The 15,676-nt window shown below is 52.2% G+C and overlaps 1 protein-coding gene across 3 annotated transcripts in view; it reads right to left on the reverse strand.

Moving 5' to 3' along the window:
• TMCO3 (transmembrane and coiled-coil domains 3) overlaps positions 1-15,676 on the reverse strand; it is a 1,285,122-nt gene that overhangs the window by 1,147,827 nt on the left and 121,619 nt on the right. For all 3 annotated transcript variants that reach the window (XR_011283572.1, XM_069637136.1, XM_069637137.1), the window contains exon 3: positions 15,199-15,378. Coding sequence is in view for 2 of the 3 variants with exons in the window: in XM_069637136.1 (XP_069493237.1) it covers positions 15,199-15,378 (180 nt within the window). In the remaining variant the exon portion in view is untranslated. The remainder of the gene's footprint in view (positions 1-15,198; positions 15,379-15,676) is intronic.

A 15,676-nucleotide genomic window follows, 5' to 3' on the forward strand; every position in this document is an offset into this window, starting at 1 on the left:
CTCCGATGTACTGGAGCCGCTGGGTAGGTGTCAAGTGGGACTTCATTAAGTTGAGGGAGAAGCCCAGTCTGTGAAGGGAGTGGCAGGTGATGGATAGATGATCCAGGACTTGCTCGGGAGAGCACGCCCTGATCAACCAATCGTCCAGGTAGGGGTAGACGTAAATCCCCCTTTCCTGAGATACGCTGCCACCACCACCATAAGCTTTTTGAAGACCCTTGGGGCAGATGTCAATCCGAAAAGGCAGGACCCGAAACTGAATGTGCCAGTCTCCAACCGCAAACCTCAGGTACTTCTTGTGCTTGATGGATTGGCACATGAAAGTAAGCGCCCTTGAGGTCGAGAGACACCAACCAGTCCTGAAGTTGAAGGGCCTGGAGGACTTGACAAAGAGTAACCATCTTGAACTTGTCCTTCCTGAGGAGCTTGTTCAAACCACGCAAGTCCATGATGGGTCTCAATCCCCCATCTTTTTTCGGGATCAAAAAATATGGGGGGGGAATACCATCCCTTGTTCCTCTCCGCTACAGGCACCAGTTCTATGGCGCCTTTCTCCAGCAGGGAAATGATTTCCTGCTTAAGGAGCTGAGCCGGACTCTTCAAAGAGAGATTTCCTGGTGGATTGTCGTGAGGCCTCTGCCGGAAAGGAAGACAGTAGCCGTGGGCTATGATCTCCAGAACCCACACATCTGAAGTAATGGCACGCCATTCTACAAGATGCTGCACCAGCCTTCCCCCAACCGGCGAACCATGGGACATGGCCTCATGACTGAGCTGAAGCAGCTGCGGCAGTGCCTGAGGGCAAAGAGGCAACTGCCCGAGCAGCATTGGCACCTTGAGTACCCTGTTTTCCACCTCTGGTACTCGTACGTTGGCCCCTTTGACTTGCAGCTCCCCTCGATCTACCAAAGGTAGAGTAGAATTGAAAGGAACCTCCCCTCCGTCGCTGTCCCCTAGGACGAAAAGTCAGAGGTTGGCGAACTTTAGCACTCAATGGCTTTGCTGCAGCTTTGGAGGTCTGCAACCGCTCAAGGCTCTCGTCAGCCTTACTGCCAAAAAGATGTTCACCATCAAAGGGCATGTTGAGAAGCCGGGCTTGTACATCAGGAGCAAACCCCGACTTCCGCAACCACGCAAATCTGCGCATCACGGTGCTCGCTGCCATGGACCGGCTGACGCAGTCTGCCACGTCCAGACCCGATTGAACGGATTCACACATGGCATCGTTGCCATCTTGTACAAGGGCAAGAAAGCCATCCCGTTCCTCCCCTTCAGGAATATGTTCAGCCGCCAAAGATACGCAATTCCACAGAGTGTGAGTGAAACGTACTAAGGCACACATGGAGTTGGCTGCCTTTAAAGCCATGCCCCAAGATCAAACCACTTTCTTCGCCCAACTGTCAAAACGCTTGTTGTCCCTATCAGGAGGGATGGTAGGGTACGACGCCTGCTTCGCTGGGGCCGTAGCCACCTGCACCACCAAACTCTCCGGAGTGGGGTGCAAAGAACAAGTTACTTACCTGTAACCGTTGTTCTCCAGCATGGGTCTGGCATGGATTCACATGCTCATGAATATTCCCCGTCGTCAGGCTGGGAATCCTCGGTAAAGAAAAAACCAGTATCAGTTTCGTTTCTGATCTGTCTTTCGTAGTAACAACCAATCACTGGTCTCTGCGTCATACTGACCACAGCCAATGACTGCCCTCTACCTAAGCACCGCCTCTGGCAGCCATCTTCAGATTTGGAAGCACGTGAAGTGGCAGTATGACCAAGTGAAGAGCCGCAGAGGGGTAGGTGGGAGGGTTTGCATGTGAATCCATGCCAGACCCATGCTGGAGAACAACAGTTACAGGTAAGTAACTTGTTCCTTCTCCAGCATGGGGTCTGGCATGGATTCACATGCTCATGAATAAAGAATACATAGCAGTACACACATGCACAACCACAGGAGGTGGCAAAGGCTCAACATTAAGCATTACATCAAACTCAACATTAAGCATCTTACCTCCTCACCAGGCTCACCTCAGGCGAACAGGTTGCGCAGCACTGCTTGGCTGACCCTGGACTCCTCCCTGGAATCCCGATCGACGCAGTAGAATTTCGTGAAGGTGTGCGTCGACCTCCACGTAGCAGCCCTGCATATGTCCAGCAGGGGCACACCAGATAGGAACGCCGTGGTAGCTGCGATCGCTCTGGTGGAATGGGCTCTCGGACGGCCAGGCAGCGGTCGGTTTGCCAACCAGTGACAGTACATGATACAGCCGGAGAGCCATCTGGAAATGGAAGCCTTCGAGAGGGCCTTCCCCTGATTGACAGGTCCAAAGTTCACAAAGAGTTGTGACGTCTTCCGAAAACACTTTGTGCGGTCTACGTAGAACTTCAGCGCTCCAGCCTAGAGCGAGTGCAAAGTCCTCTCAGCCGGCGACGAAGGCGACGGGAAAAACACAGGCAACACCAAGGGTTCGTTGAGATGCAAGTCCGACGGTACCTTGGGCATGAAGGAGGGGTGCGTCCTGAGCACTACCCTCGTGTCGTGAAAAGTCAAGTACGGGGCCTTGCAGGAAAGGGCCTGGATCTCTCCCACTCGTCGTGCGGAGGTGATGGCCACAAGAAACGCTGTTTTCCACGACAGAAATTTCAACGGAGCCGAGTGCAGAGGCTCGAACGGGGGTCCCATGAGCTTGGTCAGCACCACGTTGAGCTCCCACGCCGGGGCCGGAGCCTTCACCGGCGGGAACGATCTGAACAGTCCCTTCATGAACTCTTTCACCAGACGATGAGACCACAAGGACGTCCGCCCCGTGGTTCTGGTGTATCGGGAGATCGCAGCAAGATGAATCTTGATGGACGCGTGTGCCAGTCCAGCTTTGGCCAGCGTCAGCAGGTACGGCAGTACTTGGGGAGCCGTAATCCGTAGAGGGTTAATCTTCTGTGCGTGGCACCAGACAGAGAACCTCTTCCATTTGTGTCCGTAGCATTTAAGAGTCGAGGACGCCCTGGCCTTTGCAAGAACCTCTCTGCAGTCGGCCGGTATGTCGTATCCTCCAAACTCTAGTGCTGCAGGAGCCAGGCCTGCAAGTTCAGCGATTTGGGGTCGTGGTGGAGGATGGCGCCTCCTTCCCTGGAGAGTAGATCCGCGTCCACCGGCAGCTTGATTGGCGGGGACGCTGACAAGTCCAGAAGGTCCGGGAACCATATCTGCCTCGGCCACGCAGGTGCGACGAGGATCATCCTGCACCGTGACCTCTTGAGCTGGTTGACGAGCCGGATTAGCAGTGGCAAAGGAGGGAACGCGTAGAGGAACAGGCCCTCCCAGGGGAACGAGAAAGCATCGCCCATGCTCCTCGCCTGGGGAAACCTGCTGGCGAACCTCAGGCACTTGGAGTTCGCCACCGTCGCGAACAGGTCGATCAGGGGTGTGCCCCACCGTCGGAAGAGGCGATCCACTAGATCCTGCCGTAGCTCCCACTCGTGGCACGAGCGCAGCTCCCTGCTGAGCGAGTCGGCGATGGTGTTTTTTATCCCTGCCAGATGAAACGGCACCAGAAATATCCTTTGGGCGACGGCCCAATGCCACAGGTCCTGCGCCTCCTTGGACAGTGCTGGGGACCTGGTTCCGCCCTGTTTCCTGATGTAAAACATGGTGGTGGTGTTGTCGGTGAAGATCCTCACCACCTTGCCCTTGAGGGATGGAAGGAAGGACCTGAGGGCCCAAAACACTGCACGGAGCTCCAGGACGTTGATATGTAGGGATTTCTCCGTCGGGAGCCAAAGGCCTCTTGCGTGCAGATTTTCAGTGTGCGCTCCCCACCCTTCCAGGGAGGCATCCGTGGTCACTGTCTCCTCGTGGGGTGGGGTCTGGAAGTCCATGCCCGCCGTCAGATGCGCGCGGGTGCCCCACCACCGGATCGCTCGTCGGAAACTCTCGTCGAGTGTGATCCTTTCCTCGAAGCTGCCCGTCGTTTGGATCCAGCGCGTGTCCAGGAACTCCTGCAACGGGCGCATCCGGAGCCTGCACATGGGAATGAGGTAGATGCAGGAAGACATCATTCGGAGGAGGGACTTGATGGACCTCACCTTGGCCGCGTCGGCCACCAACATCCGCTACACCTTGCCCAGGATGGTCCTGGTCCTCTCCTCCGACGGGGAGGCCAGAAGGGACACTGTGTTGAGCCTCACTCCCAGAAACAGAGCGTCTTGCGCGGGTACCAGGTGGGATTTGGCGTAGTTCACGGAGAATCCCAAGTCCATGAGAAGTTGGACGGTCCTTGCCGTGTGAACCACGGCGAGCTCCCTCGTCTTGGCTCGGATGAGCCAGTCGTCCAGGTAGGGGTAGACGTGGATCCCTTCGCGGCGCAGCTGCGCCGCCACCGGTGCAAGGCACTTGGTGAACACCCTGGGTGCCGACCGTAGTCCGAAGGGGAGGGCTTTGAACTGGTAATGACACCATTGGGCCACAAACCTGAGGAATTTTCGGTGCCCCTTTAGGATGGGAATATGGAAGTAGGCATCCTCCAAATCCAACGACGACAGGAAGTCTCCTTCCTCCAGCTGACCCAGGACGTGCTGGAGGGTGACCATCCGGAACTTTTGCGCCTTGATGAACTTGTTCAGACGTCGCAGGTCCAGGATGGGGCGCCATCCCCCCGTCTGAAGTTCTTTCCTGGCCACGGGGGGGACGCGCGGACACCTTCTTTGAAACTCGAGCGCGTGGCCCCGGGACAAGGCGTCCAGCACCCAACGGTCGGTGGAGATGGACTCCCACACGCTGACGAAGCTCGCCAGCCGGCCTCCCACCGGGGTGCTTCGGTGGGGGCCCGACCCCACGGCCGGATCAATCCTGCTTCGACGAGGCTTTGCCGCCTTGACCTCCTTGGCGACGACGGCGGGGTCCGCCAGACTTGCCTCGTCCTCTGTAGGCCTCCTGAGACGACGAGCGGGCCGCTTGACGGTAGGTGGAGAAACCGCCGCCGGAACCTTTGGAGGCGCCCTTGCCTCCGCTGCTCCGAAAGGGCGTCCGTCGTTGTTGCAGAACTCCAAGGGCCCGGGCCGTCTCGGTGTCCGCTTTAATGGCCTGAAGGGAATCGTCCACTGTTTTCCCAAACAGGTTGTTCCCATCGAAGGGCATGTCCAGGACTCTGGTCTGAACGTCTTGACGGAAGTCCGTAGCCTTGAGCCATCCACGCCGCCTAAGGCAAACGCCGTTGCCCAACTGGCGGAACCCAGTGTCGGCGATGTCCGTCGCAACGGTAATGGCGTGGTCCGAAGCCACCTCGCCTTCCTGCAGGATCTCCAGGGCCTCTGCCCTCTTGTCGTCCGGCAAGAAGTCCAGCAGGGGAGCCAGTTTGTACCAGAGCTCCCTGTCGTAGCGGGCCACGATAGCCAAGGCGTTGGCCGCTTTAATCGTCGTCGCTGCAGACGAGATGACTCTGCGTCCCATAGCGTCCAATTTCTTTCCCTCGCCGTCCGGTGGGGAAGTCGATGTGGAGGCCACACCCCCCCCGCTTTTTTCCTGGCCGCCGCGGAGACGACGGAGTCCGGGGTAGGCTGCGCCCGGAGGCACAGGGGGGCCGTGTCCGGGACCCGGTACTTTTTCTCGTACCGGTCTCTTCTAGCTGGCGTCGTGGAAGGGTTCTTGAGGAGGGTGAGGCCCTCATCCCAAATGTCTTCCAATAGAGGCACTGCTAGGACCGTCTTCCTCTTGGCCTCGCGCCGCTGATAAAGGAAACCTTTCTTCTTCTTCTCCTCAGGGCAGAGTTGGAAAAGCTCGGATGCCCTGGTGATCATGGAGTGGAACGATCCAATCTCGTCGGGCGGAGAAGCCCTGGTGGGAGGCGACGACGGTACATCCTCGTCGTATACCTCGTCGTCCGTACCCGTCGCTGCCGTGTCAGTCCCCGTATCATCCCCTCGGGTGGACGGGGAGGAGGGCTGGAAGGGGCGCGACGGCTGAAAAGGAGGCGGAGGGTGGATCCTTCTTTTCTTGGTAGGGGGAACACCAGAAGGTCCCGGTTCTGGGTCCCCCGACGGGAGAGGTTCCGTCGGCAACGGTAGTCTCGTCCTTATCTCAGAGCATAAGGACTGTATAGCCAACAAAATGGCCGCTGAGTTGTCTCGCGGCGCTGGCAGAGGGGAATCCGACGGGCGATCAGGGGCCCCGTCGGTACCCTCGACGATGTCGTCGTCACCTGCGTCGGGATCCATCCCGACGGGCCGGTCTTCTTCCACGCCGAGGCCGTGGCTTAAGACCTCGACCAGCTCCTCCTCCGAGGTTGAGGCTGAATCTACAACGACGCCCTGCCCCCCCTTTTTCTTCCCCACGGGGGTCCTATCGATGGGCACAAAAGAGGACTCCCTCCGAGGTGGCAGGGAGACTCTGAGCCCCGAAGTCGCCACCACTGGTGTAGCCTCCACAGGCTGAGCCAGGGCCGCCGCGACAGTTTCGATAGAGGGCTTGGCCGGATGGATTAAGGCCTTCACCACCTTAGGTGCGCTCACCGCCTTATCCTTGAGGGGGGGGACACTGCCTCGCTCCCCCTCCGCCTTCGAGCTCGACCGGGGCCTCTCCAGGAGCCTCGCCGGGTGCTTGGCCTTCCTCTTTCCCGACCCAGAGCGTTGGCTCGTGGTTGATGGTGCCGGGGAGGGTGCGCCCAGCCTGGCGCCCGTAGAGCCCGACCGTTCGGCGCTCCCGGTGCCAGCGGACTCGCGGTGCTTGGCCTTATGTTGGACCCCCGTCACCGGGGCGTCCTCAAAGGTCTTAGAAGACTGCTCGGATTTCTTCCTCTTCTTCTCGCCGGACGGGCTCTTCCCTTCCAGCCAGTTGGCGAGACGTTGATGGCGGTCCGCTCCGACATGTTGCCGCAAAAACGCACAGTCCTTCTCCACGTGCGTCTTGTCCTCATGTAGGCAGTAAAGACAAAAAGAGTGTTCGTCCTCCTTGAAGACGTTCTGCAGCTGGCATCCAGGGCAGACCCTGAACAGCTTTCCGGGCGTCGAGCTTCCCTTCTCCTGGGCCATGACCGGGCCTGAGAAACTTCTGGAGTCCTCCAAAAGCGTAGCTCGACAAAATCTTCACCCTTGAGGGGCGCAGACGAATCCAACACGGGTCCTCGTTGATCGGATGGAGAGTCGGTGGAGCTTGAGGCTCTTTTGAGCGAAAAAACGAAGTTTTTGAGAAAAAACGTGAAAAAATAGCACTAACGCTCGAGAGCAATAGCACGAGGATCCCAACACATGAACGTGCGGTAAAAATCTGAAGATGGCTGCCAGAGGCGGTGCTTAGGTAGAGGGCAGTCATTGGCTGTGGTCAGTATCACGCAGAGACCAGTGATTGGTTATTACTACGAAAGACAGATCAGAAACGAAACTGATACTGGTTTTTTCTTTACCGAGGATTCCCAGCCTGACGACGGGGAATATTCATGAGCATGTGAATCCATGCCAGACCCCATGCTGGAGAAAGTCAAGTAGCCGGGGTCGCCACTGGCTGGACAGTATTTTTTCGGCAACGACTTAATCACTGCCGGGAGACTCTCCAGAGCACACAAGCCGCCACCACCCTTTTTCGTAAGGCCATATGAAATGGCAGCACCGGGTCAGTGGGTGAACCTTGGTCCAAGATATCTGTCAGGTCATCCTGCAGAATATCCACGGGTGGAGCAGACCACCACAAATACTGAGTCACCCTCGACATGAGATGCATGTATGACGATTCGGTGTGAGTACCAGGCTCAGGCCTACCAAATTCAACCTCCGGGGAGGTGTCCAGACCACTAGCGTCATGCAAAGATTGACGCAGGTCTTCCAACTGGCTATGATCAGACAACAGGTCATCAGGAACCTCCTGAGGAACCAGACCTTCCACATCCGACCCTTCATCCACCTCAGAGATATAATCCAGAGGCTGGAACACATCCCTGGATGAGGGCACAGAAAAGGGCTCAAACACAGGCCTCACTGACTTACTCAGTGCCTTCCTTGGGGTTTCCACCGGTTTTTGGGATACCTCCGATAAAGCCTCCTCAAAAGGCGTTGAGGGCGTCAACGGAATCAGCGTCGACGGCTTCGAGGCCAGAGCCCCGAGCGTGTCCTTCGACGATCTTGGCGCCGATGGCATCGAGGACTTCCTCAGAGGCGGAGCCTCGAGAGAGTCCCTCGATGGACATGGCGCTGATGGCATTGACGTCTTCTTAGAAGACGTCACAGGCTCCGACGGACTCAATGGCGTCGAGGATCGGGACCTGGAATGGGCAGGTCTAGAGCGATCTACCTTGTCCGATCGCGACCTCGATGGCTCCCGATGATCGCGTCAACCGCCTGAGCCCGAATGCGTGCGAGCAGCGGCTCTAGCGCATTCCTTGCAGGCTTCTTTTGAAGGTGCGGACGCAACAGAGCCCTGCAATTCAAAAATCACCATCATCTCCTTGCGAAATGCGTCCCATTCCGGAGAAGAATGCTTGTTGGGACAAGCTATCCGCCATCTGGCAGAGTCCTCGGACGAGGAAGGCTACCAGTGATGGCGCTTCTGCGAGTGCCTAGAAGAGGCAGAGGAATGGCGGGAACCACTCCGGGACCGAGACCCCCTGGACTTACACCGACGCAGAGAGTCGCCCCTCGAATAGTCAGTCGAAAGCCCCGCGGATTTCGATTTTCGGGGTTTGGAAACCCTACCTACAGATAGCTTCTTCCGCTCCCGCAAAGCCTTCGATGTCAAAGACTGGCAATCGTCACAGTCATCAGTAGCGGGGTCCTCGCCGAGGCACCAGAGGTAGCCGTCGTGCGGGTCCGTAAGCAACATCTTGGAACCGCAGTGCCGACACTTCTTGAAGCCCGACCGTGGGGTAGAAGAAGAAGACATGATCAATTCCCAAACCAAGAACGAAGAACTGATTCAATCAGGAGAAGATCCGAGGCATGCCGAGATTCCGAAGCGAACACGTTTGCAGAAAAAACGGAACTGAGGCTACGGGCGTCGTGCGTCCTACTTATAACATCCGGTGATGTCAGCTCGACTAAGGCCCTCGAGGACAGCATATCAACATCATCGACGCAGAACATTTTCTGAAGCAGCACAGCTGTAGTGATTACCTGTCATAGATGTGGAATACGTCGAAGGAACCAATCCCCACGAAGCACTATTTCTGCATTTTATATGTACGCCTAGGGAGTTGTTGATTCCGGTAAGAGCTATACTTGCTGTCAGCTTTTATAGCCACCTTATTCTTATATTCTGCTATCCTGGGAACTATCTTCTTCCTGACTGTGCATTCTTTACCAACCTGATCAACTATTCCAGATCCTTAAGTACTGTGAATTTCGAGCGCTTTGCCGATTCATGCACCAACCTATCTCTAGTGCGTCCCTCCTGCTGCCCGGGTTACTACCCTTTACTAATCTTCCTATTTATTATTTTCTCATTGTCGTTGCTTAGTACAAACTTACTGGATATTTTCCATCACTAACTCAATATACCCTCAGGTTAGTTAACCTTACTAAACACCCATTAGTAAACAGTTTTTTTTCCCCTTGTTGAGATTATAATCTGGGTTTCCATTATAGGTCCTGGTACAGTATCAGGAAACACTTAGTCAAGTCATCACTGCTTTCCCACCAGGTATTCACGGATTGGGATTTAATTGGTGTAGAGGGTTTCAACTTAGATATACTGTTAACTGTTTTGTGTTCTATTGCAGCATTGGTTTGGCGGTGCTCGTGTTCCCCGCTCATTTGTGCGATCAATTCCTCCATCTGTCCAAATCGGAATAGCAAAGAGGTAGATCGTAAAGAAGAGCCCCACTTAGAGGAAGCCTGAATCTTTGATTCATGGGTCTGGAGTACTGGAGATTGGCTAACGCTTCCATTCTTACACTTCCTGCTGGGTCGTCTAACATCGCCCGAGCTGTCAAGGGTGGTGAGTAACAGAGAAACTACAAGTACTGCAATTCATCTGGGCCCAAGAGATAAAAACCTGGCATTGAAAAGGCAGAATGGCATTTGCACCAACATGGGAATGGAACAGGCTTCCCTATTCAGGAAGCTGAATGAGAGACCAACACCCATGACAGACTTCCCAGACATGCTACAGGGTAGTAGGTGAATAGCAGTGATGGTATTTAACAGCAGTGATGGTATTTAACAGCAGAGAATGACACAGCCTTACTGGAGACCAGGAACTCTCCCCAAGGCCTTTGTAGACATTAACTTAGTTGATACAAGAGAGAACATGAGAAAGAACGACAGTGACCGCATGGCTGGCTAGGAGGAAATGGAAACAACAAGGGGGTTCCTGGTAGTCCCTCTGCCAGACATTAGTCCTGGTTATGAGAGCCTTACCCAGAGTCTTTAGCTCACTATCTTTCAGAGGAGAAATATCCAAAACTTCAGTTTTTTCCTTGCCCATGGGCAATCCAGCAGTGAAATGCTACGCAATTCTCCCCTGTGAAAGATAGTGAGCTAAAGAATCTTGGTAAGGCTCTCAACCAGGACTAATGTCTGGCAGAGAGACTCCCAGGACCCCCACCCCCCACCCCTTGTATTTTGTATAAGAGGAAAATGAGACTGAAAGAGGGAGGGCTGGAAGCCCTTATGAAGCCCTTTCCTGGGGAAAGTCCAGCCCATAGGGGGAGGAATTGGGAGTTGGGAGTAGCTTAGAAATATTGCCCCAAGGAAGCAGATGACTCTGTGTCCAACGGAAGCACGGCAAATCATTTAGGCACGAAGGAAGGGATATAAAAGCCATTGAAGTTAGTCTAAAGTCTACAATGAGAGGTGTTGGGTGAGGGCAGACTAAAATACCAATTGGCAGTGTGTAGGAGGTAGAGGAGGACACCGACTTGAGTGTATAAAGAGGGTGAAGATAAGGTATTGAGTATAAAAGGGGTACCCAATTGGGTGTGAGGAGTGGGAAGAGTGGCTCAAGGTTGTTTTGGGGAGAGAGAGAGTGAGAGTGTTAGGGAGAATTCTCTGTTAAGGATAATTTCCCAAACCTAGTGAGTCCCCAGCAGCTTTGCTGGATTTTTGGGGTTTATTTTTTTCTCCTGCTAAGAGTGAGACTCTTTTTCTCCCACTCTTAGACATGATTTGAGATATCCTTTGACTTTGCAATGTGTTTAATGGGCTATGGGGTCTTTTACTCCAAAGGGTTTCATGTGGTTTTTGGTACGTGTGTTACAAAGCACCCTCAGTGCAGTAACACAGGGGTGTCATAGTGACCCCCAAACATAGACTCCATACCCTGGGACTGACTACGGTCCCCCATGGCATGTAAAGTCACCATTGACTTTACTAGTCTTAAATTGGGAGCAGAACCAGTACAAACCATCATATTGTGGAAGTACTGGTAGGGGTAATTAGATTGCCCCTGGGTCTGTTTTTCGAGGGGGCACTGTGCAGTCCCCCCTTGTCGAGTTTATGGCTGGTGGCAGTGGTTACCACGCGAAATATTCCTAAAAATATTTACTATGCGATTTTCCCATTCATTTTAAACGCACCACTTTTTGGTGCAATGTTAAAGATACCGCCGGGTTATTTATTTAATATTTATTCCCTGGTTGGGTCTTTTCGTCAGGACTCGGTTTTAAAATGGAGTTTGTGTTCGCCTCTGTAACTCCAACCCAAGTTGAGCCCTTTGTTCCACTTTTTGGCGGGCTTCTCCAAAGAAGCCTCCAAAAGTGGTGCCACTGTCTGGGTCTACAGGATGCGTGGGAGGGGGGTTTAGGCACCCTGGACTGAGTTGCCTCGGCAACTCAAGTCGCACTCTTGTGTGATTGGCCCAGTGGTGAGCCGCCCAGCTCACCACTTAGCATGTTTGAGTGACAGCTAGGACTGTAGAATGGGGGTTTTCTGCATAAAAGCAGGGCTTTGGGGACTGGAGCTTCAGAAGTCGCCACAGGCCCAAAGAATCCGAAGAGGGAGAAGCTGACCCGACCTGCAACAACGACACCACCGGTGGAGCCCTGCTGAACCGACTCACCACTTCTTCCAACGACAGAGGAGATCTTCATCCCGAAGAGTCTTCTTCCTTTGACTGGTGGGGATAACCAGTCTGCCTGCCTTTTCGCCTTCCTGGATCATCTCGTGGCCGCCTTGCCTGTGCCAAGCATCGCAGCAACCGGAATACCACGTTTTACCACTACCGCGAATAAAAGGGTAGTACCTTTTAACCAGAGAACTCCGTGGCTGGTTTCTTCCCTGGCAGTGCAACGACCTTCAGCTTTCCTCCACGTCGAGATCTTCTCTTCCTCTGGACGACGCCGCGACTTGCACCCGCTGCCAGGAACAACTGTCCCCGCTGGAGGATTCTCTCCACTTTCAAGGTACTGTGTCCGCCTGGCCTCCCTCGCAACGATCTGTGTGGGGTGTCTCTTAAATCCTCAACTTACCACTTGGGTTGGCCCTAGGCTGGCTAACTGAACTTTTCTGAGCTGAACTAATTATTTTGTGAACTCCCTGCAAGACTTTTCAAGCCTCTTAAACTGTGTGATCTTGGGCGCATTGGTGCTCTGTTCTCTCTAAGAGGGAGCCTGGCCTCTGAACTCTGCTCACAAGTAGACTTTGACTTTCCTGCCTTGCTGGGTGCTTCTAAAGTATTGTGTTGTGTGCTTTTCCAAATTTCTGCCTTTTCTCTCCCTTTTTCTTAACTTATTGGAGTGCCATCTTTAGTTAAGCGTTCACCTCGGTCTGGAAATAAGTGGTGTTAACTAAGACTTGTCTAATAAGGAATGTATATATATTAATAGTGACTGTGTTTTTGAACTTGCTTACAATAATAGTGCTGGAGTGTTTCTAAGTGTGTCTTTAAATAAATAATGATATACTTGATACCAAAGCTCTGGTCAGTGTTTGCTTGTGCTACTGTATTTTGGTACCTATCTTGTATACTCTAAATACTGTCTAACTCTTCTTGAGAGAAGTCTGGCTGCTCAGCCACAGCTAGTCTGCGTGGTACAGACTGCTACCAATTGGGTTTACTGCCAATACCTGTAGTCTTAAGCCTTTTGCAGTGGTCCCTAAGGGGAGAAGATAAAGAGAAAGAAGAAAAGAGAAAGAGAAGAAAAGAGAAAGAAGAAAAGAGAAAGAGAAAGAGAGAACAGGCATAGGGACAGGAGAGTGAGGAAAAGGTTGAGAGACCATCAGGAGGAAAGACATGCCAGGAAGAACAAACGACCCCCCCTAGGACACCAGGCATTCTCTGATGGAGTTAGATTGGCTACGGCTTTTAGACATCCCTATAATAGTGATAGCCTAGAAATTCAGTGTCACCTAGCTATAGACAAGATGTACTTTTACTGTGTGCAGAACTGTCCGAGTAGAGATCCTGCACTAGGGAAGTTGGCGCCCTCTTGAAGGATCAGGGAAAGTATCCAGGGACTAAACCCATGCTTGGATCCCCAATTGTCTCTTGCATATATTTTTGTAATAAACACTGGAAATGTATTGGACTGGTCTTGTAACTGAGAACAAAGTCACATTCTGAAATGTTTGCCATGTTTAATTGTCATTCCAGAACTAGATTACAGAATTGTCACCCATCCCATATCCTGGATCATTTAGCATGCACAGCTGTCATTTACTCTGGATTGTTTGTCCAATGTCACCTTTTCCAAAATGGTGAATCTTTTCTGTACATTTCATTTTTTTCTGTTTCCACATGCTCTTTTCTGTCACAAGGGTCAGCTATGTCCTCTTCTTCATATGAAGTTTCAGTCTCATAACCCTCCCCCTCCTCCTCACCTCTTTCTTTTCTCCTGGTTTTCCTTTCTTCCTTGTTTCCTGGTTTCTCCTTTTTTTTATGAAGGTATGGATGGCCACGAAAGGACGCCACCGCGACACCGTATAGGTAAGGCAGTGAAAGATCTTCCGTGACCGTCGGATAAGGGGAAAAAGCCAAAGGCTCAAAAAACCCCTAAGAGATGACTTCAGGCTCTGAACAGTCCGAGTGGCACAGCGGAAAGGTAAGTAGAACCGGAACGGTACCAGATCACAAGGGTAGGGCTGAAGCAATCCGTTAAGCAGGCTGGGTCGGCACACAGGAAGGATGAATGTCCACAGAAACGTAAGGCGGAGGCAGTCCAATAAGCAGGCAAGGTCGGTCCACAGGAAGATGAAATGTTAACAACAACGGGAGGCAGAGGCAGTCCGGGAAGCAGGCAAGGTAAGTGCAACGAGAGAAATAGGAAAAAGAGGAAGGAGGAAAACAGGGTAGATGAGAGAGGAAAGAAGGAGGGAAGTGCAGAGCGAGGGCGGAGAGAGGAAAGGGGGGGTAGACGGGCAGAAGAGAGAGAGTGGGAAGGACGAGAAACACAGGCAAGTGATAAGTACGAAAGAAACAGAAAGAGCGGGGAATGGCTACGCAGAATGCAAACCAAGCGTGGCAAACAACGCGGAACCAAAGGTGCGTTGCAACGCGTACGCGACCCGGAAGCTGGAGACTAAAAGCTCCCGGTCGCGTACGCGAGTAGAGAAAGACTAGACCTGCAAGCACGTTGGGGAGAAAAACGTGACGGAAAGCTCTATGGAGGGCCGCGGCGATAACGATTCCAGACTCGCCATCTTCCCCACGATGTGACTTTTCCCAGTACTGTGCACAAAGCTAGTCATACAAAAGTGACAAAACAAATCCTTGTTAAATTTCCAATCTAAAAATGGATTTAGTCCCAGAAATGGGGCTAAAAACTATGGAGCAATCCTAGGCGGTCTATTTTGATCAGCATGAAGGAGACAAGAATCTAAGATGGTGCAACAGACAGACATACTTATGCATCACAACAGCAGTTGAGAACCCAGATTAAAACGACTCGCAGTAAACCATTTTACAATCTTTTGGAATCTTCATTGGAATGTTTTTGTCCTGAAAAGGTAGTCTTGCTGCCCCTAATAAAGTGTAGAATTCCATGCTCTCCTTCAATTATCAGCAGATCAACACAAGAAAACGTAAATCTGTTTATCAGGCCTGCTGCAGTATACAGTAAATCAAAAGTTGAGAGTGCTCAGATAACCCGAATGTAATTTATTCAGTTGGAACATGTATTCTGGCATAGCCAAACTGGTCCTGGAAAGAGTTTGGTGGCTTCTCTAATCTTAAGGATTATGAATTCCATGCGCATTTAGAATTATATATTTTCCCTGAATTTAGGCACCGTGAAGAGAGATGGCGGTGTGGAAAGAAAACATCTGTGCCTTTCCCATTTTTTCACTTACTGATTTATTGTCATCAAATGCATGTTCTTCTATTTCTTCCTCTAGCCGATCAGCTGCCTTCCTAACATCTTCAAGAATCTCATCAAGGATGGAAAGACTTTTGTTTTGATGTTGCATTTTCAGGAGCGCTTTAGCTTGATGTTTTTCTGCTGCAAGGAGCTCCACATACTCTTGCTCCTCCTACAGAATGTTAAAGCAATAAGAAAAATGCAAACAAGTATGAAAAATCATTGATAGGGCAATTGCTAACAATACTTCAGTCAATGTTACACACTGTGGTTCTTTAAAAACTGGAAGAATGTCCTACTCAACTGTTTTTCAGGCTAAAAGACCATTTCAATTCACCAACATCCAAGAAACAATATCCCAGATTGTCTTTGGACACTATTTTCCCCTTCACACATGCGATGGTTTGCAGTTTTGACACTTGTTAAACCATTACCTTTTCATTTGACCACGTTTATTTTTGTGTCTGACA

This window comes from Ambystoma mexicanum, chromosome 7p (assembly GCF_040938575.1).
Source record: "Ambystoma mexicanum isolate Mex_15411 chromosome 7p, UKY_AmexF1_1, whole genome shotgun sequence".
NCBI classification, from domain to species: Eukaryota; Metazoa; Chordata; class Amphibia; order Caudata; family Ambystomatidae; genus Ambystoma; species Ambystoma mexicanum.